Source organism: Xenopus laevis, chromosome 4S, assembly GCF_017654675.1.
Source record: "Xenopus laevis strain J_2021 chromosome 4S, Xenopus_laevis_v10.1, whole genome shotgun sequence".
Lineage (NCBI taxonomy): Eukaryota > Metazoa > Chordata > Amphibia > Anura > Pipidae > Xenopus > Xenopus laevis.
Genome location: NC_054378.1, coordinates 10,550,675 through 10,566,540, shown reverse-complemented (window position 1 = coordinate 10,566,540; position 15,866 = coordinate 10,550,675). Strand labels below are relative to the sequence as shown.

The window sequence follows — 15,866 nt, the reverse complement described above, 5'->3', positions numbered from 1 at the left end:
AATTTGTAAAAAATGTATAGATAAATGGGGGGTGGGAGTCCATGCAGATTTGGTCGGAGTCGTCTGAAAATAGTGAGACATTTTTGGATTTCGATAAATAACCCCTTAAAAATGAATTTAAAGGTGAACAACCCTTTTACAAACAGGTGAAACATATTTTAACATAAACATTGGTGTTTTTGTTATGAAAATTCAGTCCCCCTGTTTGAATTATTCATTTTTGGGATGGCCAACATTTTTTAGAGTTTTTCTTTGAGAAATCATTGGGGGGATAAAACTTGCTGTCATGGAGAAAACTAGTTGGTTCTGACAACAAAAATAAACTGCAACTGTGTTTGCCATAAATCTTGCCAAAACCCATCCTTGAAAGTCAATAAATTCAGCCCTTAATGAAAAATAGCTCAGTTTGCTTTCTTGAGCGCTTCTGTAATTTAAATTTTTGTTTTTAGATTTTAAGATATTAATGTGAATTTGTTACAGGAGCGCCCTCTGCTGTTGGGACCTTACAAAATGGCAAACGGTTACTCCCGATGATTCCCTGCTCAATTCTATCACTCGACAAGAGAACTAGTTAGACCAGGGCTCCCCAGCCAGGGTCGGACTGGGTCGGCGGGACACCAGGAAAAATCCCGGTGGGCCCCAGGCTCTCATGGGCCGCCGCCAGCCCAGACATGCTGCCCCACAAAAGTAAGTTAATGCCACGGCGCATCTTCTGCTTATGCACGGCGCATCTTTTGTGTGCATGCGCAGTGCGCATTCATGATGGCTGCCCAGAAAAGAAAAATAATTCTGCGGCACTGTGCGTCTTCTATGCATTGCGTTTTTTCTTTGTGTTCGTGGAGGCCGGCAGGGGCTGGAGTTCAGGAGGGGCCCGGGGACTGCTGAGAGGGGGGCCCTGTGACAGCCCTGGTGGGCCCCAAGCCCCCCAGTCCAACCATGTCCCCAACCTTTTTTTTTTACCCATGAGCCACAACTAAATGTAAGAAGAGTTGGGGAGCAACACAAGCATGAAAAAAGGTGCCAAATAAAGGCTGTGATTGGCTATTGGTAGCCCCATATGGACTGGCAGCCCACAGGAGACTCTGTTTGGCAGTACATCTGGTTTTTATACAACCAAAACTTGCCTCAAAGCCTGGAATTCAAAAATAAGCACCTGCTTTGAGCCCACTGGGAGCAACATCCAAGGGGTTGGGGAGCAACATGTTCAGGGTCGGACTGGGGGGCTCGGGGCCTACCGGGAATGCTGTCCAGGGCCCCCCCGCCCCTACTGTGAGGCAAAGCGCTGCTCGGCATACTTTCCCAGGCTGTGCATTGCGTATGTGCAAAGATCACTAGGCGCGCCTGCGCAAACGGCTCTGCGTTGCGCCGAAACAAAAAAAATTAATTTTTTTTGGAAAAACTGTTGGGAGAGGGGGTCTGGCCACCAGGTTTTTTCCCGGTGTTCCGCCGGGCCAGTCCGACACTGAACATGTTACTCGCAAGCTACTGGTTGGGGATCACTTATAGAGAGAACTGAGCAGAAAAGCTTCAAAAGATGCTTCCAACATCAGTACCCTGCCTGAGGGCGCTCCTGTAACATATTCATAATAGTAGCAGTGTAAAAACTGCTCCAAAGAGCACTGTGGGCTTGTTTACATGAAGTTGTATGTTGGTTATATTTCATATTATAAATATGCCCCTTTAGCTGGATGTTGCAATATTTAGGCAAAGAGCCGGGTATAATATTCCTATGAAATACATACTGGTGTTCTGCTTAATATGTTGGCTTTAGGATACTGCCATTTCCTCCGGTTTCTCCTAATATTTAATCGTTCCAAGCTCAGGCGCGGGATCCTTCCTTATTCAGTATTTTGCTTAGGACTGAGTCATAATATGGACTGAACACCATTTTGTTGTAGTTGACGAGGCGGACAAATTTCACGGCAATCTCCTCGAGTTCTTTCTGAATGGGGCCCAGTCCATTTGGCAAGGCTGGGAGAGACCGGAGGCTGCTGGGGCCCAGGGAGTTTAGCAGAAAGGTCTGTATTCTGTTGTCTGCAGAAAAAGAGAGGATAATGTGGACTTTACTATTGGTCCATGTAGATATATAGTACATTCTCTCTACAGGAACTACTCGTGCATGGGCACTACCTACTCCACTGTCGCCTGGCTAAAAATATCGCATTGGGCACTTTAAAAAATCCCATTGGCTCAAGCAGACAAAAAGTTGACCCGCACCAGACCTTAACCCACCCGCTCCCAATCCACACCCGGCCAAAACCCACCTGGAATATCTATTTATAGACCCACACCGACCCACTTACCTCTGATATAATGAAATGGGGTGGGGAAGGTAAATAAATAGATTAGGGATGCACAGAATTATTTTGGATTTGGCCAAACCCCCGAATCCTTTGTAAAAGATTCAGCCGAATACCGAACCAAATCCTAATTTGCATATGCATATTAGTGGTGGGAAGGTGAAAACATTTTTTCCTTATGCAAATTTTTTGCATATGCAAATTAGGATTCAATTTGGCCTGGCAGAAGCATTTGGCCGAATCCGAATCCTGCTGACCCACCCAACCAGCAGGTTTCTGGCCGGCCCAAATATCTCTTAACCACATGGCAAGGGCACAACAGTGGGGCACACTGGGCACATACTTTTTTTTTGCCTGCTAACCCCTAGTTCGGCTCGGGGAGCTGGCTGAAGGAGTGGGGGCACTTGTTGCTCTTGATGGCCATGGGCCGAGGGGAGTTGGGTGGTGGACGGGTGAAGAGCCCCAGCTTGGCAACCCCCCAATCTATTCATCACCGCATTTGAGGGTGGAAAGATTAAGGGCCGAGGTTCACCTTATGCACCCTTGCCATTTGGCCCAACACTGTGGCGAGGAGCACGTCAGAATGCTAATGAAGTCCTCTTCCAACTGGTTCTCTCAGGACCAGGGACCCTACAATCAGATCATCCCAATTCCTTTCATCATAACAATTCTTGCTCTATATACAGATGAACTTACAAATCAACTTTGCAATTACCTATTAACCGGTAAACCTGATTGGAGGGGCTTCCCGCAGTCTGGATCTGCCCTTTAAGTGCCGCCTCCCTCTCTGCTGAGAATGGGGTGAACCCATGTTGAGCGAGTGAACTTTTCAGCTCAAAGCAAATCTTCTCACTCACAGTCACCAAAACGTCATTTGTATTGATGGGTCTAACAAGAAAAAAAAAAAAGCACTGTCACTGATTGGCCAGTATTTATTTGCACGTAGACTGAGTTTACACCCTGTAACCAGAGCTGTACTTAATGGTGACAGGTCCTTGTTATTTATATAAATTCTGGCTCTCGTGCATCCCTCCAATTTTTATCATTCACCAACAATAAACCACTTATTTATATAGCAAAAGTCAGACTTAAAGGGCATGCAAAGGAAAAAAAAAATTTAATAAAAAATGTTTTTACTTTCTTTAATGAAAAAGAAACCTATCTCCAATATACTTTAATTAAAAAATCTGTACCGTTTTTATAATAAACCTGACTGTATGCAGTGAAATTCTACCTTCATTTCCTGCTGTGGATAGGAATTGTCAGACAGTCCCTAACTGCTCTGCAGGGAAACAATCATACTTATGAACAGCAGGGGGAGCCCCCGCCTTACTTCCCAGCCATGCAGAACTCAAGCAGCTTTGTTTGTTTCCCTGTAGAGCAGTCGGCGACTGTCTAGAGATTTGTATTTTTGCCTTTACATCCCCTTTACTGTTTCCAACTCCAGCTGCAGTGACAAATATCATGGAGCCAGATTTAAACAGATAAACTGGGATTTTATTTGGAGGATTATTTTGCTGCAGCCACTGGTTCTGCAGAGTTGGAGAAAGTTTGTATTAAACAATACAAAAACTATAAAATCGACATTAGATTTCATGACAACACAGGAGCCAGTGCAGTCTGTATATTCTGATTATTAATCAGTCTTGCTGTATCGGCTTCTGGCAGATATTATTTGACTTGTGCTGTTTTGATCATTTATGACGATCCCTAAGCAGCCCAGACCACACTGAGCATGTGCACAGTCTTGGTCTTGCAAAGATGTTTAGCAAAGTTACAAGATGGTGACCCCCTGTGGCCAACTTTGAAAGCATAAATTATTTGTTTGATTAGGCTTGTGGTGCAGTAAGTTCATGTTTATGTTTAGTATACAAAATACAGCATTTCTAGCCTTATTCTATTTTAGACTTTACTTCTCCTTTAAGAAGCATTACAGTCTTGGGGGTCCCATTCCCAAAACAGAATTAAAAAGTGTGCAGAGACAGCAACAAAATATACAACGGGGATAACACAGTTCATTTGAAGCATATGGTTCCTTTAAAGTCTTTTCCTATGGACATTACGTTACTTTTACTTTCCAGCTTCCTCTATACTTCCAGGCGTTAATGCGAGATAGAGAAGGCAGTTGATAACATTTACAGTCATATTAAAAGCCTTGTGTAATAAACTCCTCCTTATCCGTACACCTGAGATCTAGGCAGCAGTTACAGGAAGGGAGCCATTGTTTATTCAGAGCTCATTAGTCCTGTTTTTGCAAGTTATTATTATTATGAAGGCATGGGCCCCTGCCTATCTCTCAAGAGGAGGTTGTATAGAACTAGGTTCCCACCTATGGTGCCATCTTATACGGTGTAAAAATCATGGTTAATGGAAACTTACACGGAACCCACATCCAGTAACAGCACTCTAATAACATTCTTTATTCTGTCCTGGAATTCGTGGTTCCCAGAAAGGGTAGGGCCAGCAGAATTGTGGGTTATTGAGAGCAGGGTACCCAGAAGAGTAAGCTGAGCAAGCTCCATCTGCATTTCTTGGAAACGAATTTGGTCCATTAAGAGAGTCTGGAGGGGAAAGAAAAAAAATGCAGTCTGCAAAAGATCTTCCATATGAGAAAAGGAATCCAGAACATCAGTCTTTATATCAGGGTTTCCGTTAGGGAATCCACTATTTTGGATTCAGCTGAATCCCCGAACCCTTTGTGAAAGATTTGGCCAAATACCGAACCGAATCCTAATTTGCATATGCTAATGCAAAATTAGGGGTGGGATTGGGGGGAAAAATTTTACTTCCTTGTTTTGTGACGAAAAGTCACGCGATTTCCCTCCCCACCCAGTGTCGGACTGGCCCGGCGGGAAACCGAGAAAAAACCCGGTGGGCCCGACCCTCATGGGCCCCCACTGGGCCAGACCCCTGATAGAGGAATGCTAAAAAAAAAAAGTGTGGCCCGATCGGCACCCCACAGTTGGGGGGCCCTGGCCTCGGTCCCATTGGGCCCAGGGCCCCCCAGTCCGACCCTATCCCCACCCCTTCGGTTCGGCCGGGCAGAAGGATTGGGCCGAATCCGAATGCTGCTGAAAAAGGCCGAATCCCGAACCGAATCCTGGATTCGGTGCATCCCTAGTTTCCGTTATAACATCAGTAATGTGTACATCAGCCCTCACACCCTTGTTATTCACAAGCTTATGAAGAAGAAAGGATTGTATACAAGAATAAAAGAGTTACGCTTTGGATTACAGTACAAATAACTAGGTGGGACCTTGACTGTTTAAACCACCCGATGCCTTTCGGTCCCCCAGGACTAGCAGCCAGCTCTTGCCCATACCTCCGGGAACAGTTTGTGGCTATGATCCCATGAGAGCAGTTTCACATAGGCCTGGTTCAATACAATCACAGGACACGGTGTTCTATCCGCTGCTTCTGTAGCTACTGGGCCTACGTCTTCAGGCCGTGACGGAGCAAGGGTATAGGCGACCTCCTGCAGCCACTCACTGACAATCTCAAGTGAATCTACAGCAGATATTGTTTAAAAAAAAAGGTATTTAGAAACTCATAATTTAAAAAAAGAGCTTCAAAATGAGAAAGAAATAAATGCTATTGTTAGGGATGTACCACATTCATCATATTTAGGTTAGGCTGAATACGGTCATGGGAAAACGTGTTTTTTCAAAACACACCAGTTAATAGTGCTGCTCCAGGAGAATTCTGCACTGAAATCCATTTCTCAAAAGAGCAAACAGATTTCTTTATATTAAATTTTAAAACTGACATGGGGCTAGACATATTGTCAGTTTCCCAGCTGCCCCCAGTCATGTTCTCTGATAAACTTCAGTCACTCTATACGGCTGTACTGCAAGTTGGAGTGATATCACCCCCCCCTCCACCAGCAGCCTAACAACAGAACAATGGGAAGGTAACCAGATAACAGCTCCCTAACACAAGATAACAGCTGCCTGGTAGATCTAAGAACAACACTCAATAGTAAAAGCCAAGTCCCACTGAGACTGATTCAGTTACATTGAGTAGGCGAAATAACAGCCTGCCAGAAAGCAGTTCCATCCTAAAGTGCAGGCACAAGTCACATGACCAGGGGCAGCTGGGAAACTGACAATATGTCTAGCCCCATGTCAGATTTCAAAATTGAATATAAAATTTCAGTGCAGAAGTCTGTTGGAATAGCACTATTAACTGATGTGTTTTGAAAAAAAAACATGTTTTCCCGTGACAGTATCCCTTTAAAATTAGGCCAAATGCCAAAATTAATTCAAACCATAATTTCCATGTTCACATTGGAAGAAAATGTTTTTTTTTTATACATTTTAAACATTTTGGCTGTCCAGAGCTTGGAAGTCATAAGACAAGGGTTTGGATATGGTTCGACTGAAGATTTAGGGCCACGTTTATCAAACATTGGGCCAGATTCAATTCAGTGAGAAAAAGTTATCTCATGATTTATCACGTGAAAACTCATGGACAAGATTCAATTTAAGGAGAAAATGTTTTCTCCTAATTCATTTCCAGTTTTTTTCTCATAGACTTCAATAGCATTTTCATGTGATAAAGCCTCCAAGTCAAAGATTCAAATATATGGATCTGCTTTTAGGCCACTGGGAGCAACATCCAAGGCGTTGGTGTTGCGAATTGTTTATTCTTTTTCCCTGCAAAAAAGTATCAGAATTCTGCCAGATTCCAATTCCAATCCTTTATCCCTAATTATTCAACAAGCATCTCAGCTGAATTCCAATTTCTATATCAACAAATATTTATGACACATACCTTGTTGTTTTTCAAAGAAGTCCTGGAATTTTTTCCTTTCGTACTCCACCGACTGCTGCATCAAGTGCGGCCGGACGCTACTGATGGTGAAGTTAGCCATGTCCAGCTTCATCAGATCCAGAACCGAAAAGATCGATCTGCAAAACCCAGAAGGTTTTTCCCAAAAGAACTACCCATAGTTCTAATGAAAGAGTAGTAGAAGCAGCAGCAGCACTCTAGACTCTGATGAGGAGCACCAGGTTGTACAAGGTTTTAGGAGGAACCTTAACTTTCAGTTGCAAAAGGTTGGTTACTCTTGAAATTTCATGTCATCCTCATATCAGTAAATTTTATTGGGTTGGGTTTGCTGGTGCATCACATTAAAGGGATCCTGTCATCAGAAAACATGTTTTTTTTCAAAACACATCAGTTAATATTGCTACTCCAGTAGAATTCTGCACTGAAATCCATTTCTCAAAAGAGCAAACAGATTTTTTTATATTCAATTTTGAAATCTGACATGGGGCTAGACATTTTGTCAATTTCCCAGCTGCCCCATGTCATGTGACTTGTGCCTGCACTTTAGGAGAGAAATGCTTTCTGGCAGGCTGCTGTTTTTCCTTCTCAATGTAACTGAATGTGTCTCAGTGGGACATGGGTTTTTACTATTGAGTGTTGTTCTTAGATCTACCAGGCAGCTGTTATCTTGTGTTACCCCCGATATAGCCACGCAGTTTAGTGGCATATCGGGGAAAGATCCGCTCGTTTGGCGATGTCGCCAAACGAACGGATCTTTAAGTCTATGGCCACCTTTAGGGAGCTGCTATCTGGTTATTGTTCTTTTGTTTGGCTGCTGGGGGGAAAAGGGAGGAGGGTGATATCACTCCAACTTGCAGTACAGCAGTAAAGAGTGACTGACATTTATCAGAGCACAAGTCACATGACTTGGGGCAGCTGGGAAATTGACAATATGTCTAGCCCCATGTCAGATTTCAAAATTGAATATAAAAAAATCTGTTTGCTCTTTTGAGAAACAGATTTCAGTACAGAATTCTGCTGGAGCAGCACTATTAACTGATTGATTTTGGAAAAAATTTTTTTTCCCATGACAGTATCCCTTTAAATAGTAAAGTACTGACTGAAGTCTTGCCTAAACTGCCATTGTCTTAGCCTTCCTTCTCAGTCACCTACCTTAGCCCTCCAGGGGTGTTATAATACAAGAAGTAAAATAGGATGATCATGGCCGGTAAAGGAACACAGCGAACATAGCACAGAAGACTCTACACGCTACTTTCAGTATTAGCCAAGTATATAGAATAAGTTACTACTGTTGACTGCTTAATACATATCTTCAGATCATGACGTTGGCCCCTTACCTGAATAACTCTATGGGCTCTTTAATATGCCTGAGCTTTCTGATCTCTTCATCCCTGGCCGGCGCACACAACGTCCCCATCATCCCAATGATAAAGTCAGCCAGCTTAGGGATGTTCAGAGCGCCATTCTCTGCTTCTTGCTTGATGAGCTCCAAGTCTAGAACCTCATTGATTTGGTTCCTTAGCCGAGTGTGGCCAGGAAGAAGGAAGGAAAAAAATGTCTGAAATAGAACACACAAGGGATTGTTTTCAGGTTGTAGCCACCTTTGACCAGGATTTGGAAACCTTCTCAGTATATGGACACTTCCAAAAAGCTATCTGATGCCCATAAAACAAGTAGTGGGTTCTATAGACTGTTTGCCTGACCAGATGGTGGAGAATTCACCTGCAATGCAATATGGCCGTCTCTTACATGTAATAAATGCAAAATCTAAAACTGAAATACTGAATGAAGATAAACCTCAGTCTATAGTTACAATATATTGTTTCACTAAAGAAACTGCCGTACATAGACATATTGTTTGCATCTTGCTCTAGAGCAGAGGTCCTCAAACTTTTTTTTACCCATGAGCCACATTCAATTGTAAAAAAAATTGGGGAGCAACACAGGCAGGGAAAAAAATTGGGCTGTTTGTTAGTCATTATGTAGTCTAAATGAAGTTCTCCTTGACTGTCCACCTGGTTTTCATGCAACCAAACTTGCCTCCAAGCCAAGAATTCAAAAATAAACACCTGCTGGGGTTGGTGTTGCACCTGAGCCACTGTTTGGGGGTCACTATCCTAGATCATCTTGTGTTGCTGTGAGTCACATGATACGTACCTCTTTAATCTCGCCCAGTAGTATAATGGCATGGTCATACACTGGAGGGTCTTCTCGGAACTGCGCTTCGAAGCAATCCCAGAATGCTTTGTGGACAATATCCCGCACATGCTTCTCCAGGCTTTGCATGAAAAGGGCAAGAAATATTCCATTAAATACAAGGAATGTTGTGTTGTTGAACATAGGACATAGTTGTTTCTTAGAATAATCCAATATTTCCCATTATTTCATATAATACAACCCAAGTCTTACGTTCTCCCTGGTGAACCATATGGAAATAGCCTGAGGCAATGGCAGACAAGGAATAGATAAACTAGAGCTATATAGACAATACAAATAGAAAGGGGAAATAAGCAATACATTTATAGTGTCCTTTAAAGGAACAGTAACACCAAAAAATGAAAGGGATTTAAAGTATCGTATACTGTTGCTCTGAACTGGTAAAACTGAAGTTTGCTTCAGAAACACTACTATAGATCATATAAACAAGCTGCTGTGTAGCAATAGCGGATATTGAAAAAAAGTCTATATGGCACAGGTTAAATAGTGGATAACAGATAACACCATTATGTTCTACAGAGTTTATCTGCTGTGTAACCTGAGCCTTTTCTCCTTTGAATGGCTGCCCTCATTGCTACACAGCAGTGCAGGGCAACATTGCATTATATTTTTATTAGGGATACACCGAATTCGGGATTCAGCCCGAATCCTTGTGCCTGGCCAAACCGAATCTGAATCCTGATTTGCATATGTAAATAAGGGCACGGGTAGGGAAATCACGTGACTTTTCATCACAAAAGAAGATTTTTTTCCCACTTTTTCTTTCCTTTTCCTTTTTCCTTTCCTGGATTTGTTTCGGTATTCGGCTGAATCTTTCACCAAGGATTCGGGGATTTCACCCGATCCCAAATAGTGGATTCGGTGCATCCCTAATTTTTATTACTTTAAAACACTTTCATTTTTTGATGTTATTGTTCCTTTAAAGCTAGCTTCATACACGCCACTCACTTGGTCACAAATACAGTACAAAGGGAGACCAAACTTCCTAAAAATATTGTTTATCCCTGATACTTAATACCAATAGCAGAAGTGATGTGCTTCTCAGGCTTCCTACCTTCCCTCCGGGGGTTCCTTGGGTTTGATCTGGAAGCCTCCGTTGAGCACAATCTCGTGGGCCAGAGCCATGTTGGTGACTCCTTTTGTAGCCTCCATCAGTTCTTCCAAAGAAACAAATCGGGGTGGACTTGCTGCGGCGAGTAACTGTATTAGATTGACAGCAACTCTAACAAGTAGGTGACACTGATTATACCTCAATTACATGAACTGGGCAAGGCTTGAATTTGCTGAATTTCTGACCAAATGGTTATGGGTTACATTGTGCATATTCCAGCATGGGGTCAAGCAGATTTGGGCCTGAAAATGCACAAAAAACATTTTAAGGCTGAAAACCCCTGATGCGGTTATTATTTTTCAGCCTTTCCTTTTTTTCTTTTATTCTCCTTTAAAGGGATTCTGTTATGAGTTTTATGGTGTCGTTTTTATTCCTAAATTACTCTACAATATAAAATTTCATTCCTAACCCAAGAAGTGTATTTTTTTTAGTTGTAATATTGGTGTGTAGGGGCATCTCAGGTCATTTTGCCTGGTCATGTGATTTCAGAAAGAGCCAGCATTTTAGGATGGAACTGCTTTCTGGCAGGCTGTTGTTTCTCCTACTCAATGTAACTGAATGTGTCTCAGTGGGACCTGGATTTTACTATTGAGTGTTGTTCTTAGATCTACCAGGCAGCTGTTATCTTGTGTTAGGGAGCTGTTATCTGGTTACCTTCCCATTGTTCTGTTGTTGGGCTGCTGTGGGGAAAGGGAGGGGGTGATTTCATTCAGCAGGAAGAGTGACTGAAGTTTATCAGAGCACAAATCACATGACTGGGGGCAGCTGGGAAACTGACAAAATGTCTAGCCCCATGTCAGATTTCAAAATTGAATATAAAAAAATCTGTTTGCTCTTTTGAGAAATGGATTTCAGTGCAGAATTCTGCTGGAGCAGCACTATTAACTGATTCATTTTGGAAAAAAAAAAACGTTTTCCCATGACAGTATCCCTTTAAGCCAAGGACAGGGGGAGGGGGTTGTACTCACTTCCAAGAAATTACCTTCGAATAATAATTTCATGGATAAAAGTATCCAAACTCATCTGAAGGCTCTCTTGTTTCGTCAGTAAGTTAATACTGAAAGCTTTTATGTAAGTTTACATTTTCTTACTACAGATATGGGACCTGTTATCCAGAATGCTTGGGACCAGGAGTTTTCCGGATAAAGGATCTTTCTGTAACATGGATCTCCATACTTTAATTCTACTAAAAAAAATCAGTAAAGCATTTAAACTCATTAGGATTGGTTTGCCTCCAATAAGGATTAATTATATCTTAGTTGGGATCAAGTACAAGCTACTGTTTTATTATTACAGAGAATAAGAAAAGCATTTTTAAAATTTTGAATTATTTGATTATAAGGGATTCTATGAGAGTGGGCCATTCCACAATTCGGAGCTTTATGGATAACGGGTTAATTACGAAAATCGGAAAGTTTCTCACTCATTTCTTAAAACCACTTCAACCAAACGCCCATTTTTACCATACATTGAGCTATAAATTTACTCTGAAAAATCTGTAAAACAGTAGCTTGTACTTGATCCTAACTAAGATATAATTAATAATTTCTAGTAGACTTAAAGGAGAACTAAACCCTAAAGTTAAAAAAACCCTATCCCCCTACCCTATATAGACCTCCCCCCCCCCAGCCTAAGTGTTACCCCGGGCAAATGCCCCTAACGTTTTACTTACCCCTCAGTGCAGATTCAGGCATCGGAGTTTGCGTGCGCCCTCTTCAGTAATCTTTGGAGTGAAACCGGCGTTTCGACAATTTTCGTGAGTTTTGGCGCATTTGCAATTGTCGCGAAACAGAAAATTGCTCCAACTGTGCATGCGTCGCTACACCGGTCTCATTCCGAAGATTACCCATAGAGCAGAAAATGGCTGCCGTGAACTCCGTTGGACAGAATCTGCCCAGAGGGGTAAGTAAAGAGATATCTGGCCGCAAGTCCCGTCAGATCGCAGCCGCATCTGTTCGTTGATGTGGTCCCGCGAACCAACCGCCCGTTACTCATCATTAGGATCCGATCATTGGGCCCTAGGTGGGCATATCGGGGAGAGATCCGCTCATTTGGCGACATCGCCAAACGAGCGGATCACTCCATGTATGGCCATCTTTAGGGGCATTTGCCTGGGGAAACACTTAGGCTGGGGGGGAGGGAATGGGGTTTATGTAGGGTAGGGGGTAAGGATTTTTAACTTTAGGGTTTAGTTCTCCTTTAAGGTATGAAGGTCTATATTAGAGAAAGACCCCTTACGCGGAAAACCCCAGGTGCCAAGTATTCTAGATAACAGGTCCCATACCTGTATATATATATATATATATATATATATTGGTTGAGGATACTGTTACATATAACACAGAAGACCAAGAAGCCAAAGAGATTCTGGTAATGGATCTCACTTACCCTGGGGAGTGTTTCCTCTGTGAGGGCTGGGGGTGCCCTGCCGAATTCTCGTTCTTACAGATTCCTCTGCGCTTCTCTCTCTGTTGGAATCACCGGGCGATCCCTCGCCAGTACTGGGCTTGTCAGGATCCAGTGGCATGGTCCTAGCACTTTTGGCAGAAAAAGAGAACAATGAGGCCTAATCATGAGGCTAAAAATAAAAAGACTGGACAGATCTCATAAAATCAATAATCAATAAGACCAAAGGGAACTGCATTTTACACTATTTCCAGACCTTGCCCCTTCTCTCACATTAGCCTATAGGTGCTGGGCATGTGCTGGTGTTGTAGTTGAGCTACATCTGGAGGGCATCACTGCTATGAATGGTAACACTACAGATAATGTAATGTGCGCTGCAGAATATAAGATTAGAAATGACAATTGACCCTGAAGGGACGGGGTTCTGTGTAAATGTGACTCCAGGCACTTGCTATGTGTGTAATTATGGCAGCAAATTTGTTGGCCACGCCCTTTTTGCAGTCACACCCCCTAATTACCATGCCCATTTTACAAAATTTGCCAGGTTATAAAAGTTTGAACACATTTCTGTAGTTTTTATGTTTTATTACACTTTTACTAATGAAGGTGAATTGCCCTTTAAGCTGTGAGTCTAACTTCTCCCAAGGGACAAAACTGTTACAAATGTATCTTAAGTATCTATTCTGGGCTCTCTGCCAAGAGCCAATTAAGTTAGAAACACTGTATCTTTTTTGGCTGTGCAGTGCAGAGAAATCGTGACTTTTCATTACAAACGCAGGACTGCGGGTTGAGCTGTCAAAAGAGGGACTGTCCCGCTCAAAACGGGAGGTATATAGATCAGCTCCCCGGCAATTACATTGACTTTCATTGAATTATGGAGTGTAACACATCTCCACTTGTGCCCATAGGTTACAAAACACATCAATTCTGCACTGAAATCCTTTTCTCAAAAGAGCAAACAGATTTTTTTTATATTTCATTTTGAAATCTGACATGGCCACACCTCCCAACATTTTGGAAATAAAAAAGAGGGACAAAAAAGTTGGCGCGCATAGGGCAGCAATTCTTTGACCACGCCCATTTTCATGGTCACACCCCCTAATTACCATGTTCATTTTACAAAATTTGGCAGGTTATGAAAGTTTGAACATATTTCTGCGTTTTTTTCAGTTATTACAGTTTTGCTAATGAAGGGGAATTGCCCTTTAAGCTGTGAGTCTAACTTCTCCCAAGGGACCTGTTATCTTATATTGTTACAATTAATTATTTGCTTTTCTCAAAATTGTTACAAAAGTATATCTGCTGTGGCTGTTCTGGGCTCTCTGACAAAAGCCAATTAAGTTGGAAACTTTGTTTCTTTTTCTGGCTGTACAGTGCAGAGAAACACTGGACTTTCTAGTACAAACGAGGGACTGCGGGTTGAGAGCTGTCAAAAGAGGAACTGTCCCGCTGAAAACGGGACAGTTGGGAGGTATGGCATAGGGCTAGACATATTGTCAGATTCCCAGCTGCCCCCAGTCAAGTGACTTGTGCTCAAATAAACTTCAGTCACTCTTTACTGCAAGTTGGAGTGATATCACTGGAGTCTTGTTTCATTGTTTCATGTTACTTGGCCTTTAAGTGAATTCCCAGCGACACACAGGAGGGCGGTTTATAGAGAAATTAAGGAAACATTACTCACCAGCCCCTGTGAACAAATTACACTCAGCGACCGTTGATCCGAATATGTTAAAGACCAAGCGCAACTGAGCGGTCACAGTCCAGCAGGAACAGTCAATGGCTTTTTGCACCATAAAGAGCAAATATAGTGCAGGATAGTGTCCAGCCTCCGGCGTTACTATTTATTCAGCCGGCTGCTAAATGGATTTTTGGAGCAAGGAGACGGAAGATGCTGCAGGACTGGTTTGGGAGAAGCTCATTCTGGAATGCTGCAGGCTGTATTTACGGAAGCTGGGCTGAGGCATGCTGGGAAATGTAGTTTAAACACACAATGTGCTGCCTTGTTTGCACGGAAACATGACAAAGGGATTTTTTTTTCTCTTTTTGTAAAGCCATCAGGAGCAAATAGCCCGAGGTTTTGGGATGCACGTCTCTCTGTGATTGGCTGCTGCAGCTCGCTATCAACTGCTCTCATAGGTCGTTTGTATCCTTATTCTCCTGCTTGGGCTCTTAGTCATCTACTGAAATATTAATGCGCCTTTTGTTCCGTGCGGGAATATTTAGCCCTGGAACCTTCAGGAGAAACTAGCAAGGAAGGGGTGGAATACTTTAAATCATAAAGACACAATATATAGGGATTTATGTACCCCAATTACAAAGTATAAGGATATTAGAAGTCACTGAGGGGTTGTTCTGTGACCATATAAAGGCACAAGGCTGCAGGCTGAGTTATACAGGGAACTCTGAGTATCACTCATGTATTATAAGGGATAATGTACCCCCTACTGTAAATGATAAGGATATTAGAAGTCACTGAGGTGTTCTGTGACCTTATTAAAGCAGGAGGACAAGGGCTAAGTCCGTTTATACAAATCTAAACTTCAAGGCAACAGGGGTATATTATTATCTATATTAAAGGGGAAGTTCAGTATGCTATACATGGGCCTATTTAAAGTAACCTTTCAGTTGGTAGTCATTTATTTTGTATGTTGGGCAGGCAGATTGGTGGGAACTATACATGGGCCAATAATCTGCTGACTCAGACTGGAGGAGCCAAGTCGGCAGCTTTAATTGAACGGTGAAGCTGAATTCTTTATACAGATATCCCATGATTTTTCTATGGAATAAACCACCATGGTACAAGTATGGGACCTGGGGTTTTCCATATAAGGGAAAATTCCATAATTTGTATCTCAGTACTACTACTACCACCACTAGAAAATAATTTAACCATTACATAAACCCAATAGGCTGGTTTTGCTTCCAATAAGGATTAATTATATCTTAGTTGGGATCAAGTACAACGACTGTTTTATTATTACAGAGAAAAGGGAATCTTTCAATAATTTGGAGCTTTCTGGATAATGGATTTCCAGATAACC

At 42.3% G+C, this 15,866-nt stretch overlaps 1 protein-coding gene across 2 annotated transcripts; it reads right to left on the bottom strand.

The window, feature by feature from the left end:
• Positions 1-1,455: 1,455 nt before the first annotated feature.
• On the bottom strand, positions 1,456-14,848 carry tcp11l1.S (t-complex 11, testis-specific-like 1 S homeolog). Of its 2 annotated transcripts, XM_018260147.2 has the most exons (10): positions 14,507-14,848; positions 12,808-12,956; positions 10,363-10,495; positions 9,249-9,369; positions 8,429-8,649; positions 7,074-7,210; positions 5,623-5,807; positions 4,680-4,861; positions 3,016-3,188; positions 1,456-2,034 (listed from the first exon to the last, which is right to left on the bottom strand). In XM_018260147.2, exons 2-10 carry the CDS (start codon positions 12,944-12,946, stop codon positions 1,820-1,822), a joined length of 1,506 nt encoding a protein of 501 aa, XP_018115636.1. In that variant the 5' UTR covers positions 12,947-12,956; positions 14,507-14,848; the 3' UTR covers positions 1,456-1,819. The 2 variants fall into 2 exon arrangements, with proteins under 2 accessions (XP_018115636.1, XP_041416834.1); XM_041560900.1 differs by lacking the exon at positions 14,507-14,848 and having other exon boundaries at positions 10,363-10,661; positions 12,808-12,871.
• Positions 14,849-15,866: the final 1,018 nt, after the last annotated feature.